Source organism: Sceloporus occidentalis, unplaced genomic scaffold (genome assembly GCF_023333645.1).
Source record: "Sceloporus occidentalis isolate IW3139 unplaced genomic scaffold, rSceOcc1.0.p SCAF_5, whole genome shotgun sequence".
Lineage (NCBI taxonomy): Eukaryota > Metazoa > Chordata > Lepidosauria > Squamata > Phrynosomatidae > Sceloporus > Sceloporus occidentalis.
The window spans coordinates 49,994,982-50,019,602 of record NW_028316985.1 but is presented as its reverse complement, the minus strand read 5'-3'; the positions used below and the strand labels follow the sequence as shown (position 1 = coordinate 50,019,602).

The following is a 24,621-nucleotide window of genomic DNA, read 5'->3' as shown; positions in this document are numbered from 1 at the left end:
CCATGGGGACAACAACAACAACATTCAGCATGAATCCATTCTTCTAAGTCTGTTTAGGCCTCAGCAGCATTACTAAAGCCCAGGACAGTTTTATTAAGAAATAGAAGTGATGACCAATTTGTTTTTCTTACTTTTAGATTATTTAGCATTGCCAGGCAGCTTTGAGATTAATATGCTAAAGACCATGCAAAATGTTATGAGGTAGATGCTTTATTTCATATATGCAAATATACATGCATGCATGAGTATAAATTTGGTTTCTTTTAAATAATGTAAATATTCAGACTGGTGGTAAATTAGTCTTGGCATTGACAATTTCTGTTTAAATATATTTACTAAAATGAATTCATACATTAAGTCATGTGTAAATAACATATGCTAGTGGGCTTTTTTAAAAACTTGCTGTGGCCTCAGCTTCAACAATAAATATTTGAACATGCAATTTTTTTTATTTTATTTTTTGGGGAAAATGTGTGCTGTGTGCTAACAAGATTTGGGACCATTTGACATACTTTCCCCCCTACATAGCAAGCATAATTATAACTGCTAAATATATACTCTCCTATTCTAATACTGATGTCCAGGTATGATTTTAATTTTTTCACTTGTGAAACTAAATTTCATCAAATGAGTTCCAGTGACCTGTTGTTGACAAAGGTCAATGCTTGGATTACTTCTCCTGCCATAAATTTTGGGATTCGTTATATTTAATGCCTTCTCGGAGATACCACATAAAGATCAACGGATCTAGAACAGATTGTTAGTTTATAGGTTTTTTTAAAGAAATGATATGACTTAAAATGTGATGATATGAAAAAATGATTTTAGTCCATTTCATCATCATCATCAACATCATCATCATCATCATTATTTCTTACCTGCCCATGAATTAAAACTGGGAGTAATAACAAATTAACATACTACATACAACACACTACATCAGTTAAAAGGACATATCAGTTTAAAAGAACAAATAAAACCAGTACACATTAAAACAATCAAACCATAGTTTAAAATTCATAAATAATCTGGATAGGCCTGCTGGAAGAGATTGGTCTTTAATGCTGATTTAAATTTGGATAGCTTATTCAGATGCCAAATTTCTTCCAGCAGGTCATTCCAGAATATAGGGGCAGCTGAAGAAAAAGTCCTCTTGGTGACACCTGCCAACTCCTAAATACAAGGTGTTGATTACAGAAAGAGCAATCGCTCATGGCCCATGGCCCTCCAGATATTGTTCAGACTGTAACACATCATTTCTGATCTTTGTCCATGCTGGGTAAGACTGATATGAGTTGGATTTAGCAATATCCTGAGAGGTACACATTTACTAACATTGTTTTAAACAACACTTAAGAAAAACAGCTCAACATTCTCTATTGCTTGTTAGCATTGCATTGGAGTTTATCAAACGGGACAGGAAGCTCTGAATTTCAAAGAGAAGATAGCAAGGTCAATTCAAAAATTCACACAATTACGTGATTACTTATCACACCTTAAATTCACTGGAATGGCCTCCCCGAACGCGACCCAGATTCTGTGCAAAGTAAGTCATCACATCTGTGGGTTCTTAATTGCAAGTTGGCACCCTTGCGCATGCTCAGTGAGACTCCAGATGACTGGAGCATAGCATATTTAGGTGAGTGAGAGAGAGGAATCAAGGAACCCCACAATTTACAAAAGAGGGTGGGGGGGCGGGAAGAATGGTTGAAAGAACATGCTCTATTCACGTTAAAACAAGCATATATTCACTCTTGTCACGTTAAAACATGAATATAATGGTTATCCAATAGCTCCCGGTCCATGCCTCTTAATGCAGCAGCCCCCCTCAGCAATGCTGAAGGACAAGCGGAAGCAAAATTGAAGTGGAATTGCAGTGTGGCTTCACGAAAAAAAAACCTTCCACATGGTGTGGTTGGGGACCAGGACCAAAGGAGACATGTACATCACACCAAACAACAGCACACTGAGTGTGAAGTTGCCTAGGAACAGGGTTTGTGACTTCGCTAGTTCACCAAATTTACTTAACTGTGGATTGACGTGTGATTGTGTTTAGAGTGCATTTGGACTGCCAGCGATCGCATGTGGTAAACTTTCACACAATAACGTGAATACGCATGATTCCGTTCAGGATGACACTGGATTATACTTCCAATTTCAGTTGTATGATATCATCCATAGAGGTCTGAGTGATGGACTATGACTTTGAAAACCAAAGTTCAATTCCCTGCTCTGCCACAGAACCCATTGCATGAACTTGGGCAAGTCAAACACACTCAGTCTCAGAGGAATGTAATGGCAAACCTCTGGACAAATCTTTCCAAGGGTTGCTGTTAAGTTGGAAATGACTTGAAGGAACACAATGAGGACTATATTACTATGTTGTACCATGGAATGAAGAAACTACTTTCAGGAGGGCATGGACAAGAAGGGCAGAAGAAAAGACAAGGCGGAAGCTAAGTGGTGTCGCATGACTTTTAAAGTATTGGGACTAGTGGTGAAAGTGTAATTATATGGGGTCTCTTTTGGACAACAACATATTTGGGGTTGGCACTGGAGTTATGACCCCTCCTAAAGTATGGTTCACTTACATGTCCTTACTTGGGGACAAGTCTAATAAAATTCATTTCCTGATAAATACAATCATGATTAGGCTTTAAGATAAAGATTCTTTACAGTCTCCTATGCATGTCTAGCTCATGAATAAGCCCCAATGAGTTCAATACTGATTATTTCCATACATATACACATTATAAATTGCAACATTAGAAACAGTCATGTTTCCTACAAAGCAAAATCATTTTGCACCAGTGTGGTTTGAAATAAAACTGTTTTTTTTTTCAAAGACAGAATTTACAATTTTCTTTCCCTCCCCCCCCCTTTTTTTTTGGGGGGGGGGAAGGGCTGAAAACAAGCAATACAACCATTAATCTCAGACAGAGGGTGTAGCCACACTGCAGAAATAAAGTAGTTTGACATCACTTCAACTGGCATGACGTATCCTTCAGAATCCTGGGATTTGTAGTTTGGGGAGGCACCCTTTGACAGACTGGGCTGAATAGCTCATCAATACAAATTCCAGGATTCTGTAGAATAAATCATAGCAGTTAAATTGTTTCAAACTGCTTTAATTCTGTAGTGTAACTACACCCAGAGTTTCCTTTTGCTAGTTCTTCACTTTAACTAACATTTGAGTAGTATTTCCTTTCCTTATATCATATTAAGTGCCTGCATTTATACAGCCTCCTTGGTGTACTGAACTGAGTGCTGGACTTAGGTCCAAAACACACTTCAGAAGTAATTCAGTTTGAGACCGCTTTAACTGCCCTGGATCAAGGCTGGGGAATTCTGGGAACTGTAGTTTTTTGAGACATTTAGTTTTCTCTGTCAGAGAGCTCTGGTGCCACAATAAACTACAATTCCCAAGATACCCTAGTACTGAATTAAGGCAGTTAAAGTGGTCTTAAACTGGATTATTTTGTGTTCTGGACCAATGTGTTCTGGACCTAGGACTCTGGAGACCATGGTTCAAATCCTTGCTGAGCCATAGAAGTTCACTGGATAACCTTGGACAAGTTACACTCTCTCAGCCTCAGACAAAGGCAACTCCCTCTGAATAAAATCTTGCAGGTCCACCTTAAGATCACCATAACTCTTGAAATGACTTGAAGGTACACAACAACAAGATCTAGCACCTGTCCCTTGGGTCCTCCCCCCCCCCCCCGCCACCATTTTATCCTCAGAGTTGGAGGCAACCAACACCATACCATTGTCCAGCCTGGATTTATTTTTATCCCACTTTATGTCATGTGTCTTTACAAGCTTCAAGATAATGAACCATCAAATGGTTTATGTAACCATTAAGGTGTCTGGTGCAAGTTAAAAGTAACAGATAGGGATGTTTATGAAGTAGAATTACAAGTGGAGACTGGAACACACTGTTCCTGCTGCAAGCAATCTTGCCATGAACAATTTCAAGCAGATACTTATGCTTTATATCCCCCAGGAGTTTCTTCTACTTCATTCAGGAAGACAGTTCATATTATTTTACTGCAGGCATGACTTTTTAGAAAGAAACATACACAAACTAGCGTTAGCCTAATCAAAGAGAGCACCAATGATTCCAAGGCATGCATACACACATACACATAGACAAAAAGAGAGAGATCGGCAGTCATACAGTCAGTGGTTGCAGAAGATTTAACATGTCACACATTTATTCTAACATTTGGACGCAAAGAAAAACCCAAACTATTGCTTACTGTCCTAAAGCTGTTTCTTCTCCTTTGACGGCTGTATGCACAACCCTGTGCCCTCCTCACAGAAAGCAACTGGTTAACTAGCAAGGTACAAGATTGTTTCATTGCTGTTTTAAAAGAAATGCATGCAAAAAGTTGCTCCATAAACTCCCCCCATGAACAAGTAATTAAAATCACAGCTGTTTCTCTTTCCATACCACCAAGCAATTAGACACCAGGATTTCATCAAAGTGACATCTTGATAGGGAATTTGTTAACATTATTTTTGTTCCTTAAGTAAGATTTGGATTAATCACAATTGAGGTCTAGGTCAGTTCAGCCTACAGAATTAAGCCAGTTCTCTAAGCTTTGGTCTAAGTTTCTGACACTCTGATGTAATTAAAAGGTAAAGGTAAAGGCATTCCCCTTTGACACAATTGTGAAGTCGTGTCCGACTGTAGGGGGCTGTTGCTCATATCCATTATTAAGCCAAAGAACCAGCATTGTCAGAGACTACTCTGTGGGTCATGTGGCCAGCATGACTGCACAGAAAGCTGTCTACCTTCCCACTGAAGTGGTACCTATTTATCTATTTCCATTTACAAATTTTCAAACTGCTAGATTGACAGAAGATGGGACTAGTGATGGGAGCTCACCCCATCATACAAACTGGGCTTTGAACTGCCGATCTAAGTGTCTTAACTCCTTGAGCCACCATCACCATAGACAAAAATAAAATTTCAGTACGACTTGTTATGTTCTAATATCAGCATTTTTTCAGAACAGTTTGTGGAAAATGCAGACATTGTTGGGCTCAAACTCCCATCATAGCGTTCCAGCAAGACCAGAAGTGAGGGCTCTTATCAGTGCCAATAGTGGGATGCAGACCATACCGGGTGACACAACTGCTTCTTGGCAGAAATGGTTTGCATTTGCCTGTGTCCCATTAAAATGTGGAAAAATGATTTGAGGCTCAGTGGACAGAAAAAAGAGGGGTCCCAGGTTTTTTTTAAAGTATTTTTAAATTTTTTAAAAAATATATTCTTTTAAAACTTTCTTTACAAACATCACCTTTTACCATATTTTCACTTCAACCACGTGTAACTATGTATATGTAAATGCATTGAGTCTGTGCATACGATATTGTAATTTAAAGGTATAATTTTAATTTTGCTAGTTGTTTATGTCACAACTATTACCTTGACACTCAGTGATATGCAGGAATTATGATTAATGAGTAACATTAGTACAAAAAAATGGCTAAAGATTCTGTATGATGTGGTATGGGAGGAGGTCAATGGGGGGGGGGGGGTAACACCATGAGTTACTGCAATGAATGTCTAGGTTTTTGTAGCAAAGGATAATTTTCAAATCTTGCACCTCGATAACTTTAAAATTTCTCTGTTTAAATGTCTCATTATAATTTCTCACCCTGCTACAGATGAATGACATTTCATTCCATACATTTGTTGAAGGAGACTAAGGCTTCATCCACACTGCAGAAATAATTCAGGTTTCCGCCACTTTAACTACCATGGCTCAATGCTATGGGAACTCTAGTTCTGTGAGATATTTAGCCTTCCCTGTCAGAGAGCTCTGGTGCCACAAAAAACTACAATTCCCAGAATTCCAAAGCACTCCGCCATGGCAGTTAAAGTAGTGTCAAACCAGATTATTTCTGCAGTGCAGATGCAGCTTTAGTCTATTAAAGCTTATGCTACCTACTTCTTTCTTTATCAAAGTCTCAAGGTGCTATGGATGGCCCTCTGTATCTGCTGATTCCATATCCATTGATTCAAAATTATTCCTTGAAAATATTAAAAAACTATATAGTTTCCAAAAAGCAAACCTTGTTTTTGCTATTTTATATAAGGGGCACCATTTTACTATCCACTGTATTTAATGGAACTTGAACAGATTTTATATCCACAGGGGGTCCTGTAACCAAACCCCAGCAGATACCGAGGGCCCACTGTACAAGATTCCTTTGCATATTCACCCAACTACTATTATTTAAGCAAAACTGGTTGGTCTTCAGAACTCTGACTTTCTGGGGTTAATCTAACATAAAACTTACAATTAAGAGTAGACTTACTGGAAACTATGGATTTAAGCAACTTATGAATAATACATCTCATTCATTTCAATGAGTCTACTCTAGGTAGGAATAACATTGTATGATGCTGCATTTGCTGAAGTCTTTTTGTGGGTGATCCAGAGGACAATCTGATTGACGTAATGGTGAGGGGGCCTGAAAACCAAATCCCATAAAAAATTTAATGACAATATAGGCTGACCTGCATTTTGCTCATTATAGTAATTTTAATGATCTAGTTACTAATATGAAGATAAAACCGAACTAGATTAAAATGTTATCCTATATAGACCTACAAAAGACTATATGTCGCAATCCCACCTTTCTTTTCCTTCCATATACACCTATTCGTCCCTGCATGCTTTCTGAAATAGCTCTTGTCACACTGCAAACCTCACTTGCAAGGTTCTTGGTTTCCAGAGCATCAGGCTACCACTGTTCAGTTATGGCTAGATTTAGCCATATTCATTCCCAATTATTAATTCTTCTTTAAAATAATTTCCCAGGCTTTGTTTCAAAGAAATATATATTAGCTTAAGATATGACTTTCCACTGCAGTCAACCATACCTCTTCAACTGTTTTCAGAAAAGTTAATATGCACACATTTCCAATGAGAGTAAAAGGATATAACAGTTTCTGCAGAACTGTTGTAATTTTGGAATAAGAGGCATTAAAACAAATGTGCGTGTGTGCATGCAAGCCTTCAAGTCATGTCAGCTTAAGGTGAGCTCATGAATCACACAGATTTCCTTTTTGTTGTTGTCATCATCCGCTGCCTTTGAGATGACTTCAACTCATGATTTCACCCTATGAAAGAGACACCATCAAGCCCCTCTGTCCTCAACTGCTCTGCTCAGATCCTGCAGTCTCAGGGCCATAGATTCATTGACTGAGTCTATCCATCTGGGATGTGCTCTACCTCTCTTTCTGCTTCCCTCCACCTTTCTTAGCATTATTGTTTTTTCTAGTGAGCCATGCCTTCCCATGATTTGTTCAAAATACAACAGCCTCAATTTAGTCACCTTGGTGGTGTACAGTCCACCCATTTCCCCGATCCGCAGCCCTGAGGCCCCGATCCGCCGCTTTTTGAGGCCGTGGGGAAGTGGCAAAAGACCGCTTCCCCACGACCTGGAAAGGGGTGTCCTTGGGGCTTCATGCCCCAAGGACACCCCAACGGCCCCTTTCTCCTTTGTGTCGCTGGCGCAGCTGTGTAAAGGCTGCACCAGCGACACAAAACAAAGGAAGGAGCTCTGTTTTGGAGCTCCTTCCGGTGTTGCTGAAAGGGTGCCACAGGTGCCCTTCCACGGCACCAAGACATCACGTCTGCACCGCCCCATTTGGAGACAGCGCAGCTGTGATGTCATAATGGCAGTGCCCATGTAGAATGGGCACCGCCATTACAACATACTAGGGTTGCGGGGCATCTGGAAAGGACGCCCCGAGGCAACCCTAGTACGCGTGCAGGCCGATGCAAAGCACCGGTCTGTACAGCGCCCTTGGCTTCCAAGGAGAATTCACATTTGATCTTTCTAAAATTCTATTTGTCTTTTTGGCTGTCCACAGTACTCTTAGTGCTCTTATTCAACACCACATCTCAAATGATTTTCTTTCTTTTGGTGTTATATATCATCCAGCTCTCACATGTATATATTGTGATGGGAACTATAATGGCTTGGATGATCCTAACTCTTGCTCAGTTTTGAATCTTTGTATTTTAATATCTTGTCTAGTTCTTAGGCAAGGAATATTCAGAGGTGGTTTTGCCAGTCCCTTCCTCTGAAATATAGCCTTCAGCGCATGATATTCATTGATGGTCTCTCCTCCAAGTATTAATCATGGCTGACCCTCCTTAGCTTCCAAGATCAGACAGGATCTGATGCCTTTAGGCTCATTATTAAAACAAATATGTCAGTGTAACTCTTCAAATGTTAATACAGTGCGCCTTTGCTTTACGCGGGGGATCCGTTCCGGACTCCCCCGCATAAAGCAAATTCTGTGCATGCTCGAACCCCATTTAGATGAATGGGGCTCGTGCATCCAGCAGCGTGCGCGATGCACCACCCCTTCCTCCCTGCGTGGCTTTCAGCATGTGCTGAAAACTGTGTAAAGCGCGTCCGTGTATGACATGGGTGCACTGTATATTGTTATTTTGTCTCAATATCTGAAAAATGATCTAAGATATTTATAGCAATCAGGCATGATGACCAAAGAGGCACAGCTAGTGTGGAGGAAAAAACAATCAGCGCAAAAATGGAACGTCATGGAATCATAACTTCTATCTTATTAAAAACCTAATTATTTGCTTCCTAGATTGCATTTCCCTTCCCTGAATCAGCAAAACCCTTGGTGCTCAACAGTAATGACAAAAATGTAAGTATCATGAATGCTCTTAGTTCAACCTAATTAACAGTTAGTATTGATCAAATTGCATGTAGTGGTTCAATAGGGCAAGGTCATTACATTTCCCTCCCACTTTTCCTGTTGCCCTCACCATCCCAGTCTCCTGCATAATCCTGAATTTAGAAGAAAAAATGTCAGGTGGTCCTTTTCCCCAAAGAAATATGACAAAGTGCATGTTCCCAGTAACAGCTATGGCAGAATTAGTTGCTAGAAGATCACAGATGTACTGTTACTTCTTTTCCCATCCCACAACATGGCTTTCCCAACTTGACATTTCTAAGTTTAGTGCTCATTATCCCTAGTCAAGATTCCCAGTGGTTAGGAATGTTGGAAGCTTCAGTGCAAAACAATTGGAGGAGACCTGGTTGGTGAAGCTGTCACAACACAGAACTGCATAAATGTGAACGTATCACATTATGCTGTTCATAAGAATATAAGAAGATCGCTTCTGGAACAGACCAGGAGGTCTATCTAATCCAGCAGAACAGTTCCAGAATATGTTATTTTTATTTAAAAAACAACAGAATCTATTTCCCAGCAATATGTGTAAACTGGTAATTCATAAATACTTGTGCGTATCTTCTAAGGAAACCCTCAGAATTGAGAGGACAAAAGATTTGCAAATGAATTCTAGATCTGGCTGCCAGTTTGCACAACAGTTAACCATCAGCCTGCACAGAGCGCCTCCTAGAATATAGCACTCACTGTTTTGTAGCCATTTTATTAGAAATATTTTTTAAAAAGTGTTTGTGAGTGGTTGACCCATCAGTGCTACTATTCTTATAATGGAATCCTTCAAATGCTTTGTGAAATGCAACCCTACAAATGCTTATTAGATAACAAGTCCTGTTGAAGTCACTTCTGAGTAAACATGCTTAGGATTACATGACATAGATGTAACAAAAATCAATCCGGACCACTGTAACTAAAACGGCAGAAAATATACAGTACTATGAAGACTTGCCATATATACTCATGTATAAATCTAGAAATTTTGGTCAAAAAAATGACCTCAAAAACCTGAGTCGACTTATCCACAGATCAAAGTAAGTACTGCACTTTAACTCTTATTTAAAATGGAATCATGCCCTGGTGAAAAGCAAGAGCATAATTTGTCCTGGAAGCATTGAACCCCTTCTCCCTCCATTCTCTCATCCATCCAGCCTTTAGGATGAGCACAAACAGTTGTGCCTGCTGTGATTTTTTAAGTTGTTTGGCATTGTTTTCCTTGCTTCATCCTTTAGATGCTTTGTCACATGCCCCTAAATTTTACCCTCAACTTATCCATAATTTTGGCCCCAAAACCTACCCTTGACTTATACCCTCAACTTATCCATAATTTTGGCCCCAAAACCTACCCTTGACTTATACATGAGGTGAACTTATAGTCGAGTATGTACAGTACAGTATATACAGGACTATGGCAGTGCTGCAGAAATAATCCAGTTTGACACCATGTGAACTGCTTTGGCTCATTGCTACAGAATTCTGGAAACTGTATTTCTTGTGACACCAGAGCTCTTTGACAGAGAAGGCTAAATGTCTCACAAAACTACAGTTCGCAGAGTTCCATAGCATTGAGCCATGCAGTTAAAGAGTTGTCAAACTGGATTATTTCTGCATTGCGGATGCAGCCATTATTTACTAGCAAAATTGCCAGGGTTCAAAGTTTTCAGGCACAGTTACACACAATGAAACACACTGTAGTGAGCTGCTCGAAGTGAAGACAAAATGTCTGGTTCACCTGTCCCACAACTCTCAAGACAAGATCTCTCTATTTCATGTCCTTGAAGACAAGGGCTACTCTGTAATTCTGTCCATTGGACTGTTCCTTCCTACCTTCAAAGTATCCACTGTAAACCAAGTAATTCTTTAGGAACTCTGCCACCTAGTGTCTCAAGATGTTACTATAAACATAAATCCATTTAAATATTTGAAGTAAACCATTTAAACAATCAAATTTCTCAGAAGTGCACATTATTCAGGTGTGTAGTCATCACAGCACTGGAACTATGGCTCTGACAGTCAAAGACATACCTTCCCTTTTTTACTTTAGAGATAATTAATTAAGAGAACCAGACCCTCTTGCCAAACCAATATTTTTTTTAAAAAAAAATTACATTGTTTACAAGTTTACAAGCTTTCAAATCTAGAAAGTGAAGAAATATTCTTTATGCTTCTCTTCACTTTAATTTCTCCACAACAACAAAATCTGTGTATTTCCCCAGGTTGGCATTAGAGTGTGATACTCATTAGGTTGTAGATCTTGCATTTAAAAAAAAAAACCTTCTCAAATAAATAAATAAATAAAATCAAGGTTAAAATTTGAAAAGTAAAACATTATGTGATAAGACATCAGACAAGACCAGAGATTTCAGCAAACAAAAATTCCCCTGGAATTTGAAAAATAACATAAATTTCATTGCACTAAAAAAAAAAAGCTTTGTTATCTACTCCTGAATATGTATGTACCACAACTAGTGTCTGCACAGATCATATCTATCCTTCAGTTAGTGATTTCAAATAAAAGCCCATATCTAATTTCTTCAATTAGTCATTTATATTCATAGCAGCTCCTCTGCTAGAACTGTAAAGGCAGAACATTTGCCACCTCACACATTACATAAGTAAGGTTAAAGACAGGCTTTTGTAATCAACTGAAGATGAAGCTGGATAGATCAAGATCTTTATTTCCATCCCTGCTGAAGTTCAAGTGCTTGCTAAATCTGACATAATATGGAACTCCTGAGAATAAATGCAAAGTGCCAGAATTGACTAAACATTAAATGCCAAATAGCAGCAATAGTCCCTAGACTATAACCCTGCTTCCTCCAGATTAAAATACTGCACACCTGCTTTCTCAGTACAATACTTAGACCTAGGATTCCATCAGAGTTGTAAGTCGAAGTAAACCTTTGAAAAGTTTTATTTTTTCTACAGATTGTTAGTTCCAGCATCCCATGGTCCATGACCATGGTGGCTGAGGGATTCGGAAAACTGGAGCCCAAAAATTAACTTTTCCAAGCTCTGCTTCTGATCTTGCTTTTTTTAATGTAGTTCAAACTGCTGGCATATTACAATAGCTACTGAACTATCTTATAACACATAACTGTTTATCTCAACATGCCTTGTTTCTCCAGTCTTCTCCAGCTCTTGTCACCAACTATTCCTGTGCTGGATTACTTCATGCTGAATATTCCTTGTACATGTCACTGAGCTCTGGCTCACTACTTTCTTCCCACTGGTTCATTCACAGCAGCTGCTTTGATCCAAGAGCTTCATATACTGTCAGCCTTTCTAATGCATGCTTATGGACCCATTCTGCCAATGCTAGTAGGACTCTAACTTCATTTTGCCCTGGTTCAGTGTAGTAGGAACCCTGTTGGTGCCTGACCTTTCTATTCATTATTTGTACATAGGCTATAGCACATACTCCTTCATTGCTCCCTAAAGCCTAAACTTTGGGCTGTATCACTCCTGGAATTCCTCCCTGATATTAATCTGCACAGTTCCACAGGACAACCCGAGTCTGCCTTTCCCTTGACTGCTTCCTGTTTTAGTTGTTTTCAGATCTATATCATACTCCCTGATCAAGAACATGTTCTAAATTTTAAGATAAGATGGGCTGTTAAAGGGATTTGTCAGTCCTCTTTGAATCTGGATTTCAGTATTTTGAAAAACAAACTAGCAAGCAAGTAGGGTTGCCATAATTCTCTACCACAAACGGGGACAAAATGTAGGACAAAATTTAGACCAAAATGCAGGACAATTGTAGGATAAAATTTAGCCGAAAATGTAGGACATTTAAGAAAAATGGAAGACTTTAAATGTCCTACATTTTGGGCTAAATTTTATCCTACAATTTTCCTGCATTTTGGGCTAAATTTTGTCCTACATTTTGTCCTGGTTTGTGGTAGAGAATTATGGCAACCCTACAAGCAAGTGATCACAATAGCTTTTTGCCCCTTCTTCAGCACCGAGCATGTAAGTGCTGCGCTGAAGATGTGGTGTGATGCCACCCGCTGTCTGGTGAGCTGGTGTGCAGACACCATGCCCCCACTCTGCCCCAAGGCCAGTGTATAATACCCATCTGTTGTGGGCCTTAGTGATCTTCAGGTGGGGTGGGGAACTGAAAAAATCTATATGAAGATTCACATGCAGGATTTATCTATCATTTTCTTTATCACAGAGTTCTGCATTAATAATTTTGTCATAAAACAGTCTTGTATACGTTTGGAGAAAAGGTAGGGAGGTCTGGAATCAGAAGGTTAACTGCATTGCAATGAACACATTCATTTGGGAAGCATTACTTAGAGCAATTTATACTCACTAAGTAAGAGGCTTAAGCATTCTGTTTGACTTTAATAAAGACTGTACAGAGCTCCAAACTGAATAGGGAGCCTAAAAGAATACTATAGCCCCAATGTGAAGAAGGACTCAGAGATGGACCAATGGGAACACAAAGACAAGTGGAAGCATCCCTGCTCTTCATCCTCATGGGCTTTCCGCATGTGAAAAGTTATCATAAAAGTCCAGTTACATTAGTGTGTACAGAAGGCATAACAACGTCTACAGAAACATTTTTAATTTAAAGTAAAACTATATAACATATTGGGACCAAGCTCATTAAAGATAATTTAACGTAGAATGTGGAGCAACTGCAGGTATTGTATCAATCTGTGCTGCCTCTCAAGAGCTATGGTTTCTCTAAATTATTCTTTAACCTGCACCGTAGCACAATCTTCTCCATTTGGCAACTAGCAATATCTCAGCCACAAGACATCCCAAGCTCTCTTAATTCTCATTTCCAGTAATAGCTCTCTGAACCCATTTCTCTTTCAAAACATCCATCTATGCAGGAGAAGCTACTTTTAATTTCCAGACTGGATATCCAGGATCATATTAATAGGTGTTCTTTACCAAGAAGGAAGTGCTATCAAGCATAACAGACTCACATTTAGCAAGACTGTATTTTAGTCTATTTTGTGCAGACTCTTTATAACTATTAACTAGAAAGCACAGGAAACATTTCATCTGCACATGGTAAGAATATCGGCTTCTCCCTTTTTTCTGGCAAGGTGAGGATGAAAGACAATAGCTTTGAAGGGGAAGGAAAAAACTAATCTGCTATGCTAAGCCATACTATACATGCTTAGTCCATCTTCCAATGACAGAACATGACGTAGGACACAGTGCCAACTCTTGTAATGGGTTTTATTACATAACTTGTTAAGAACTTGTCTGCATCAAACAATTATTACCCTTTAGATAAGTGTTAGTCACTGCATTTGTAAATACAGAAAGCAGTATTTTCTCTGCCTTCCCCAATGAGGAAGGCAGGAGACACTTCCTGCCTTGTTTTTAATGGAGAAATAATAGTATCATTTACTCACATATGCTTTGGGACCTAACTTCTGCTCTCCCTGGATTCCCAAGGATTCTGTTCATAATGCTGCTCTTCTTTCCCTCCTGCTGTTAGGGAAACACCCTTTCTGTTCCTCCTTCCTGAACTCTTTATGTTTTCCAGCAGTTTCCTCCATATTTATAGCCAGAGAAGGCAATATGTATAATACCTGAGTGACAAACATAGTTGGAAGCTGCAGCCACCCCAATTTAGCCTTCCCCATACCTCAGTGAGCCATATCTGATCTCTTTTGTCAAAACCAAAAGTGATTGTGGACCCTTTCAGTGTAGATTAAAGGTCATTTGGGGGTTAAAACATGCACAGGGGGTAAAATGGCTTTCTAGTGGTTAATTGGAGGCTAATCAGGGGCTTACGAAGGTGGATGCTGGCCACTGTTAGATTGAATATTATAGGCTGGGAAATGGAGGTTTAGGAGGGCTCCAGTGGCCAAATGAATACTCACTCTGGTATTAGACACTGGTTCCTGCAGTTGTATCATCTAGCAACTTCAGTGCACACTACAGTTGAGAAGTCTAATTTAATTTCACTCTTGTATGCTTTGGAAACTAACTTCCTGGGTTCCCAAAGATCCTGTTGGCTATACTGCCCCTGTAATTAGGGAATTATCCTTTCAGTTTCTCCTTCCTGTTTCTCCTCCCTGAAAGAAATGAGGATCTTTGGAGAGTAGTATCACTACAGCTGGCATCACCTGGTGTGATAACTAATGATATCACCTCCTTCCATACCACGCTATACACAATTCTCAGTAATGTCTTTTTGTACTAATGTTACTCATAAATTGTAATTGCTGTATGTCACTGAATATAATGGCAACATGTGGCATAAACAACTAGCAAAATTAAAATTATATCTTTCGATTACAATATCATATGCACAGCCTTAATTTATTTACATGTATATTGCTTTATGAGGTTAAAATGAAAATTTGGTAAAATGGGATGTTATTAAAGAAATTTAAAAAAAATATTTTTAAAAATAAGATTTAATTTAAAATAAAATTTTAAAATTTATTTTTTTAAAAAACTGGGGCCTCTCCTTTCTCCTCCCACTGAGCCTCACACCATTCATACCATCACATACCATCTCTTCTCAAATGCATCTGAGGAAATAGACTTAAGTCTACGAAAGCTCATGCTGCCAACTTCTTTCTTTAATTAGTCTCAAACATGCTACAAGATCGCTCTGTATACCATCTTCAGTGTTTAAAAAGGATACAGGTGAATGCCATAGCCTGTTTCTACCCAAAGGCAGGTGTTCAGGGAGCCATGATGTCGCCCCCTCATTATGGTGTCACCTGGTGTGGTCCATATCCCCTGCGCCCCCCCCCCATGATAAATAAACAAGAAAAGGGAAAAAATGAAGGATGATTGTTTAGACATTTACTAGACAACAACTAAAACAACAAACCATGGATAACATTAACTATGGCTTATAGTGATGTGTGGACATGGCCATGGGTTCACTGAAATTCCTCGTATGCACATGCCATCATAGCAAATAATCTTGATCCTGTACCAAAGGTCCACTGTGGTCTCAAACAGATGGGCTGGGAAAAAAACACAGCAGGGCTGTGCTGATGCTGTTCACACTATGGCCGTGGTAACCGCACGTGTCTGGCCCCAATCTGGACCACTGCCACAGTTTTCATCCGGGCCAACAAAAGGAGCGGGCTTTGTCAGTTCCTTTTTGGACCAGTCCTTTTGTCTTGGAACGGTGTCTGGTCAACTTCCAGCTGTGTTTGGGGCATGCGTCATCTAAATGCTACACCCCCAATGCAACCCGACATTGGTTTCTTTGGCCCATCTGTCTGGGCCCTTGTTAGGCTATGGTGTAACTCCTTATGTGTATATGAAAACATCCTTCCCATCAGAGTAATCATAGTTATCTTTCCAGTCAATTTACTATTTTTGTTGCTATTAGTTTTTACAGTATTGATTTTATATTGTATGCCATAGCAAAACCTGACAATGCAATGAAAGTTATCATATAAAAGTCCCATCCCATCCATGAAACTTTATGCATGAAAAGAGATGCAAGAGTTATGTGTTCCTTACTACTGAACTGAATGAAGATAAACTACCTAAGTTCCACCTGCACATTCAAGACAGCCAGAGCTCTGGATCAAGGTTGTAAGATTTTTTTATGGCTGAATTCTGAAGTTATCAGAATCTTCAATGACTTTCTTTCATTTTTGCTGAAACAAACTAATAGAATTCGATCATATTGAGTATTGTTAGATCTAATGGCCAAACCATATAAAACATGTTCTACAACTACCTTCATTGGAGGCAAGTCTGGATTTCTTAGGAACATATATATTATTATCTGAGATTACACAATTAGGAAACAAGACATGTGAGCTAAAATTAAAATGAATACATTCACACCCAACATACCTGGGGCAGTGCTGAATTGAGTTGTCTCTGGAGTGAGTCTCGGTCATAAATGACATCCTGAAGGCGTTGCTGTGCAAGAGACAGACTCTCCTGTGTCTCTCGGAGCGTGTCGAGAAGACGATCCCTTTCATCCAGCATATTCACCATGAGCTGCTCAAAGTGAGAATCCGAGTCTGACCCACTGCTCTGGGACCCCCGTTGATTCATTGGGGTGTCCTCGTTTATCGTTGGCATCACTTCGCACATCATTTCTTCAAAGAAAGAAAAATGGATATGGAAGATAAGAAACCTTTCTAATCACAACAAATAAATGACTTAGAACAGTGTTAGAGAATTGTGGCCTTTTATATACTGTTGGACTGGAAATCTTATCAGCTCTAGTCAGCATAATCAATTATGAAATACCATAGGATCTACAGTCTAAGAACATCTAGAGGGCCACAGTTGCTTCACCCAGTTAGAGAACCTGTTAGAGAAACTGGTCCCATGTTACTGCGCAGGTTTATGCCTCAGCTGTTATCTATTTTAACTATTAGGCCAAAAGCTGATTGGCAACCACAAAAAAGGAAAAAGTAATGCATCATTCCACAGCTCCCCACTGTGTTTCTGTTTCAGAAGAGATACATGTTTAAAGTCTCATCAGCAGATTGACAGAGACAGTGTCCTTTGAAATCATGTCAAAAGATTTCTTTTTTAAAGTTAGCTTCTTTTATCTGACCTTTACCCACCCCCTCAATATCCTGTATGTCATGTTCTGAATGTCTATACAGATTCCCATAGCTACCATTAATTGCCAAGGATAGCTCTCTCTAATGCTTTCATACAGCAGCCCAAACTCAACCATGAACCCAACAAAAACTCAGTGATAGGAAGTAACATAATACATTAAATATGTAATATGTAGTTTATGATATATATTTTTAGTTCCAAGGAAAAATACTAAACCCTGATCTGGATAGGGTGCACCTTGCAAGGGTGGCAGAGGTTTTTACCTCCAACCCTTCCCACAGTGGTATTTTTCTAAAATTTCCTCCTCCTCCATGTAAGAGCATTTTTAAAAGGCGAGGGAAAACTCAATCAGTGCCATTTTTCTTCCCAACTTGAAGCCTCAGGGAGGGGTGGGAGAGAAGGAAAAGAGGAATCATAGAATTTGATAGCTGATACCTCAGGGATCATCTCTCTGCCAATGCAAGAATTCCCAGCAATGCTGGACTGGAATCCTATCAGTAGTCTCAGCTAGAGTGGATCCACTGAATCAATAGGGTTTACATAAAAGTTAAATTACCATTCAAAAACCGATTTAAAGGGTATAATTTAGGTGGGATTATCAATAAAGTTCATCCTCAGCCAGTTATGAATGGCACTCCCATTCCAGGTTTGGGTTATGTACGATTTTATTCAACAAAAAAAGAAAATAATATTAAACAATACAGTGCATACTTAACATTTCATTTACATTTCAGTCATATCCTAAAGGAACCAAATCCTGTCCGATCTCAGGAGCTAAGCAGGGTCAGCCCTGTTTAGTACTTCAGTGGGAGACCACCAATGAATACCAGGTGATGTAAGCTATACTTTAGAGCAAGGAACTCGCAAAGCCACCTCTGAGTATTCCTTGCCTAAGAAAACCCTATGAAATTCATAAGTCAACAGGTGACTTGAAGGCACAAACACACACTAGCCTTGGGCCACTTGGCCTGGGACTGACACAGCTCTTTACTTAAGCAAGATCTTCCAGTAGGCTAATTGCCTTCTATATAATTCCTGCTTCAAAATAGGTTACAAGGCAGACAGAAACACATTTCCACAAAGCTAATTGGTTCAAAGATTGTTATAGCCTACCCTAAGGGTGACTTTTGGAAAAGCAATTAATGTCACAGTTATGATAACCTTTTTTAAAACGCCTAGTGCAATGCAACATAAGGTAATTTTACAAATCTAATATACTGCTGGATATTTCTCTATAAACATTTACGGTCAATATCTTAGAAATTCTATGCTAGTTAAAAAGATTAACATTACAATATCATTGGGGAAATGAAAATGAATAGAATCACTGTGTCCTTGTTAATACTATTAACTAGAATGTTTTGGATAATCATATTCTTACCTAGACTCTCTGAACCTCAAAATAAAGACAACCAAAAGGAAGCATAGTACTCCATTACTCTACTGTAAAGGTGTGTCATCCAGAATTGTAGATGTCTATTAACTTTGGCTTAAATCCAGTATGCTACAAAGATACTGTTGATTTTCCAACTGGTGAGCAGTCACAGTTTCTTTCTTGTGATTCTTAGGCATCATACCGCTTGTGCAACAACTTGCACAACCAGAAAATATGTCGGATCCTCCCTTGTGCATAATCCAGGACCAGGTATCCACAAGTACAATGTCATTTGCAGGAACAAAATGAGACCTTTGGATGCACACTAACATACCCAATGGAAGCAAATATATTTATGTTTGAAACACCACTGATATTTCCCTCTTCTGTTACAACCTTAAGAATATGTGGGTTACAGCTATCATCAAAACAAAGTGGTGGGAAAGGGCTATATAATTAGGCTAAAACCAGTTACTTGGATCTACTAGTGTAGACCCATCAAGTGAATGAGATACAAATTTTTGACTTCTTTTTCAGCAACTGTCTCAGTAGACTGGCTCTAGGAGCTGAACTTGGCTCTTAATGTGCTGTTCAGTTAGTTCCTGGGGTACCTTAAGGACTGCCATTTTATACAGAAACCTGCATGCTTACTGAGATAAACTGACTGTCTTCCAGGTGAAGGGCAGCTTATAGGAGCTCAGGATAGGTTTTGTTCTTTGACTGCACCCAGTTTGTGTCTGTCCCTTCATCTCTTGCCCCCAACACACATATTTCAAACTTATCATGTTGTCATTTGATCTCACTGGGGCTGGACACTAATTTTGCTGTTCTCTCTCATTGTTCAGAATGCTCTGCTTCTTCCTGTGTTTTACCAGCTTCTGGAGGGGTTTGCAGTATTTTATATTGCTCATTTTGGTCTGGTTTCTTAATTTGTTTTCTCAAACACTGACGGCTATGAGTATTAAAAGTGGTCTATAAATATGGTATGAGGTTTACTTCCGTATCCTATGAATAATTGTGCATGCACACCCTGAGGAGTCTCCCCCCCCCCCCAGCCTAACAGACTTAATCCACATAGACTGAACTGCATTTCTGTACAATTGATTGCATGCAGTTTAGAGATAGCAGAAGGATTCTGGGAGTTACACTCCAAACAAGAAACAGTTCTCTGTCAGTTCTTTATATGAATAGGCAGATAATATTACCTTCCTGATGGTATGGGCAATTGCTAAAATCAAGGGAAAATTTGCTCCCAGACGTATCTGTGTAACTTTGTAGCCTAGATCTGTGCATCTAAAAAAAAAGAGTACAACCATATCCTAAGTGCAAAAATCTTAGCTCTTCCATGAAAGAGTGCTTAATAAAATAAGCTGAACAGGTAAGCAGCTTTTCACACAAAGCTTTTTCCTTGTTCATAACATCTCTGGCTGCACACACACTTTTATGCTGCTCACATACCCTCCAATATTTCATAGATGAAAAGCAGGAAACATGCAGCAAAGCAATATCAGCATATGGTTGTTGGTGGTGCTTTTTTTTGGGGGGGGAGGGTGCCATAGTACATGTCATGACCCCTGTATACAAATTTAGACACCACTTGAAGTGTGTGTCCACATATACTCTTGAGGCTCTTAAGTTAACACTTAATACAGATTGTTGCCCTGAAACTTCTACTGAGAATACACCCTAAATCAGGGAAGAGAATCATACAGGCTTCCAGACACTCTTGCACTGCAGCCCTTAGCATCCTTACCCAATAAAACTAATAGTGAGGAAAGCTGAGATTTACAGTTCAGCAATATCTGGAAAGCTGAAGCTTGATTCCCACCACTGCCTTAGAAGCTGCTGCAATGAAAGAGCACTTTATTGAGTATTGAACTTCAATGGCCCAAGGATAATGGAAGAGCATCTCCTGCAATCTACTGATGCTATTTGTAACTGTTGACCACTACAATATGTCCATTTCAATGATGAGAAAATGATAGAAATGATTTCATAACAGAAAAACTATTCTGGAATTATAGGCATGTATCTCCTCTAGAGTGAGCTCTCATTACCTTTACTTGGCTTTTCTCAAATTGGGCAACAGTTCTACATGCATAGCAGACACCAGAAAAAAGGGACTAGTCTCTGGGATATGAAAGTTTAATGGATCTTTGATTTTTCCATGAATGAGTATTTCAGCCCCTGAAGAGAATTCTCTAGCACATCAACTGTATAGAACATCCCCTATCAGCTTGTTAAGAATGTTGCCAGTATAGTCATTATAGACTATACTGGCAAGTGGTGATGGGAGTTGCAGTCCAAGAACATCTGGAAGGCTGCAAGTTGTCCACTCTACCCTAATATCACAAACCTTTTCAATACAAAACTCAGAGGTAGGGAAATATCCAGCACTTAAATGAAATATGTCAGTTTGTTCAACATTTATTTATATTTCATGGTGGCTTTTAAATATCAAGCTGGATTGCACTTTCCTTATCTCACTGTTATCTCAGAGATAACACTTTGAGTTCAATTTTCAGTAAAACAGCAACATAAAAGTTTAATATTAAAACTCTCTCTCTGTGTAGAACCTATAGTTATGCTATTTAAAATGACCCCACCTGCCAGTTATACATTTGCATGGGATAACTTTTATACAGACAGGAACTGGGAGGTGGGCACAAGAACTGATTGAGCAAATTTTCCTACTTCATAATTCCTTGACACTGAGCTACAACAGATAGATAATAAATGGGCAATTCCCCTCCACATGTTTCCAGCCTACAACTCTGAACTGCCCAAAGATCTGCCCATAGACTGCAGTCATAGAATGAACTTCTAGAACCTTCACTGGTAATTGGTTTGAGGGAAGAATGGCAAGGTGTTAGCAGTGTTGCTACTGTGAAATCTAAAATGTAACCAATTTAGTTACTTACAGAGAAGGGAAAAGGGTAGAATTACTTTTAAAAAGTAACTGTAATAGTAACTACATAGTTTGATGGCACTGACATTATAAAATTACTTTTCAAGCTCCCACTTTTAATTTGCATGTGCCACAACTAACAGGGAAGCAGCAACAATCATCCTGGCAAGAATATATAATGCTCAAGGCATGTAATCAAGAAGAAAGCTAGTAGTAGTTATTTTTCAATTTCCCACACCAGAGGTTTAAGACATGGAGAGCCAGTGTGGTGTAGGGATTTGAGTATTGGACGATGACTCTGGAGAACAAGGTTTGCATCTCTGCTTTGGCTACTAAGCAACTCACACTCTCTCAGCCTTAGAGGATGGCAATGGCACACTCTCTCTGAAGAAATTTTCCAAGAAAACCCCATACTAGGAAATGACTTGAAGGCACACAACAGCCAAATTGAAACATGACAGTGAAATGTTTTGATCTCTCTCTCCCAAGCGTTTATAGATACACACATACATAATTAGAGGAGGATAGGAGACAGTGGCTAACAGCCATATCATACAGGAAGGGAGTATGCCTCATCACATTGAACATCATCTTTTTTCTCATTTTTTCATCTGCATGGCTTTGAAGACTTTTGATATGGTTCCAGTCTGGCAAGAACCAAATAATTACTTTATTCTGAAAGCATGCCACTCTGTCAATGCAAACAGAATTAAGTGTCATAGTACCAGAGAGCAGAGGTCCCAAAGGACCCAACATCAAGGCAAAGCTCCCCTGATGTTATTCAACAGGAACTTCAGCATTAGGCCTGATTTCAATGGTGCAATTCCATGTGTAAGTGGTACAGACACAACTACCTTGGCCAGCCATCTGTCACCCAAATTGATGTGGTGCTTGTAGGTCAGCCTTGCATGTAAATGGCCAGCACACCCGGAACAGTTGTAAAACATTTCACAGAACACATATTGATAGGTGTGTCCCATGTTGAATTGAGACCTTAATCCAGAGATGTGGTCTTCCAGATTTTGCTGGAATGCAGTTCCCATCATCCCTCATTATTGACAATGCTGATGTGTGCCAATGGGATTCACAATACAAAAATATCCAGAGGATCACACATTCTTCAACGCTGTCTTCATTGGGGCTTTAGGCACCTGATAAGATCCACATCCTGGAAGGGCCCCAAATTCTCACTGTAGTCATCAGACTATCAGAATAGAAACATTTCACAAAGAATGCTACATATCTCTATAAAAATGGCACATAATGCAATCATATGAAATAACTTTAGGTTCTGGATTTTTAATAAAACTAAAATAAAATGTATCAAATCTGCATGACTGTCAACCATTTCCTTAATATTTGGAATCTTCCTGGCACTACATGCCTTTGCATTCATTTTTTAAAATATCCCCCAAACATTCTTAACTGTAGATCAGGAGTGGGGAAATGTAGCCAGTTGTGGCCCCAGGGGCCTCTTAATGTCCCCTAAAATATTCTTAGTGCCAAGGCCCTGCTTTTTTTTAAACACACCATAATCTTGGAAGCTAAGCAAGATCAACCTTCGTTAATACTTGGATGGGAGCCTGCCAATGAATACCAGGTGTTCTAGGAGATATTTTAGAGGAAGGAACAGGGAATACCTCTGAATACTCCTTGCCTTTGAAAACCCTATGAAATTCATGAGGTCACCATAACTTGATAGGCGGTGAAGGCACATACATACAACAAAAACATTTGAGAGTATGGAGTGCCCCAGTTAAGCATTCCACCCAGCCATGCCTTTCTTCAGGATATGTCATAACTTCTCATGCCCAGAACCAGTCCTACCATTAGGCAGATTGAGTCAGCTACCTTGGGGTTGGGGAGACAAATGATGGGTGTCATAAAAGCTGTTAGTGATTTAATTTGTGGGTTAAGTGATTTGTCTACCTCATGCACAAAATTAATTTGGGTGGCTTTGTCTACTATGTGTCTTGATTGGGGGTGCCATTTATTATTCCAATTTGGGGAGTGAGGTGTTTTGGATCAGTCCTGCAACCAATGGACATGTTCAGTCCTCATTTAGCTATTTGGGAAGAATTTTATATTCATTGGCCTGTTACAGACAGCCAAAATAAAGCTGCTTCGAGTCACAGTAGAGATATGGTGTTTCAATGATGCATGCATCCTAAGAGTCCAGAAGTCGCACCAAAGCCACACTCCAGCCCTAAGGACTGGAGCGTGGCTTTGGTGTGGCTTCTGGACTCTTAGGACGCATGCATCATTAAAACACCATACCTCCACTGTGACTCGAAGCAGCTTTATTTTGGCTGTCTGTAACAGGCCTTAGTTTACTCCACAAAGATTTTTTTGTAACTTCTTAAAACCCTGAAGTGCTCCTGATCATGTGCACAACAATCTGTTTCTCAGTCACTTTTGGCTTCTATGGCCCCATAACACATCATCTGAGTTTTTAAAATTTTTCTCATAAAAATCACATTTAAACACCTTATGTGAATCTTCAAGAAGCCTTTAAAAAAACAATTACACTCCTGTAAAATGAATGTCAATGCTGCTATATATTTCAATAGTAAATGGAGTATGGTTTTAAAATACCCCTTTGATTTGATTTAGTCATGCCTTAACTATTTAAAAAAATCTAAATAAAGCAGATCATTTCATTAGAGTTGATATCTTTGTGGAGGAGAAATATACTGTATGTACTTATTAGGATCTTCACACAAGAAAATATTTTATAGTGAACATATTTGTGGGGGAGAAGTATATACTCTTAGTAGGATCTTCACACAAGAAAATGTTTTACAGTGAAAGAATCAAAATTTTAGAAGTATAGGAAAGAGAAAAGTGTATCTGTTCAATGATATACACTATAATCACTTTTCCTCAGCCAAACAGCTTTAAAAAAAAAAACTACTTTTGTTAACTACTGAGCATTGGCTTATTAAAAACTTCTGATCAGGTAACTAATGAAATATGTATCAAAGAACAGAAGGCTACCAAGTGCCGGATCTCTACTTTCTGATAGACTTTAAATGAGCAGAAATAATGAAGTAA

General features: G+C 39.1%; 1 protein-coding gene across 3 annotated transcripts in view; it reads right to left on the bottom strand.

Annotated features, from left to right (window-relative positions):
* LOC149312139 (liprin-alpha-2) overlaps positions 1–24,621 on the bottom strand; it is a 318,268-nt gene that overhangs the window by 288,669 nt on the left and 4,978 nt on the right. For all 3 annotated transcript variants that reach the window (XM_089524024.1, XM_089524025.1, XM_089524026.1), the window contains exon 2: positions 16,556–16,806. In XM_089524024.1, the coding sequence (XP_089380150.1) occupies positions 16,556–16,804 (249 nt within the window). In that variant the 5' untranslated portion in view covers positions 16,805–16,806. The remainder of the gene's footprint in view (positions 1–16,555; positions 16,807–24,621) is intronic.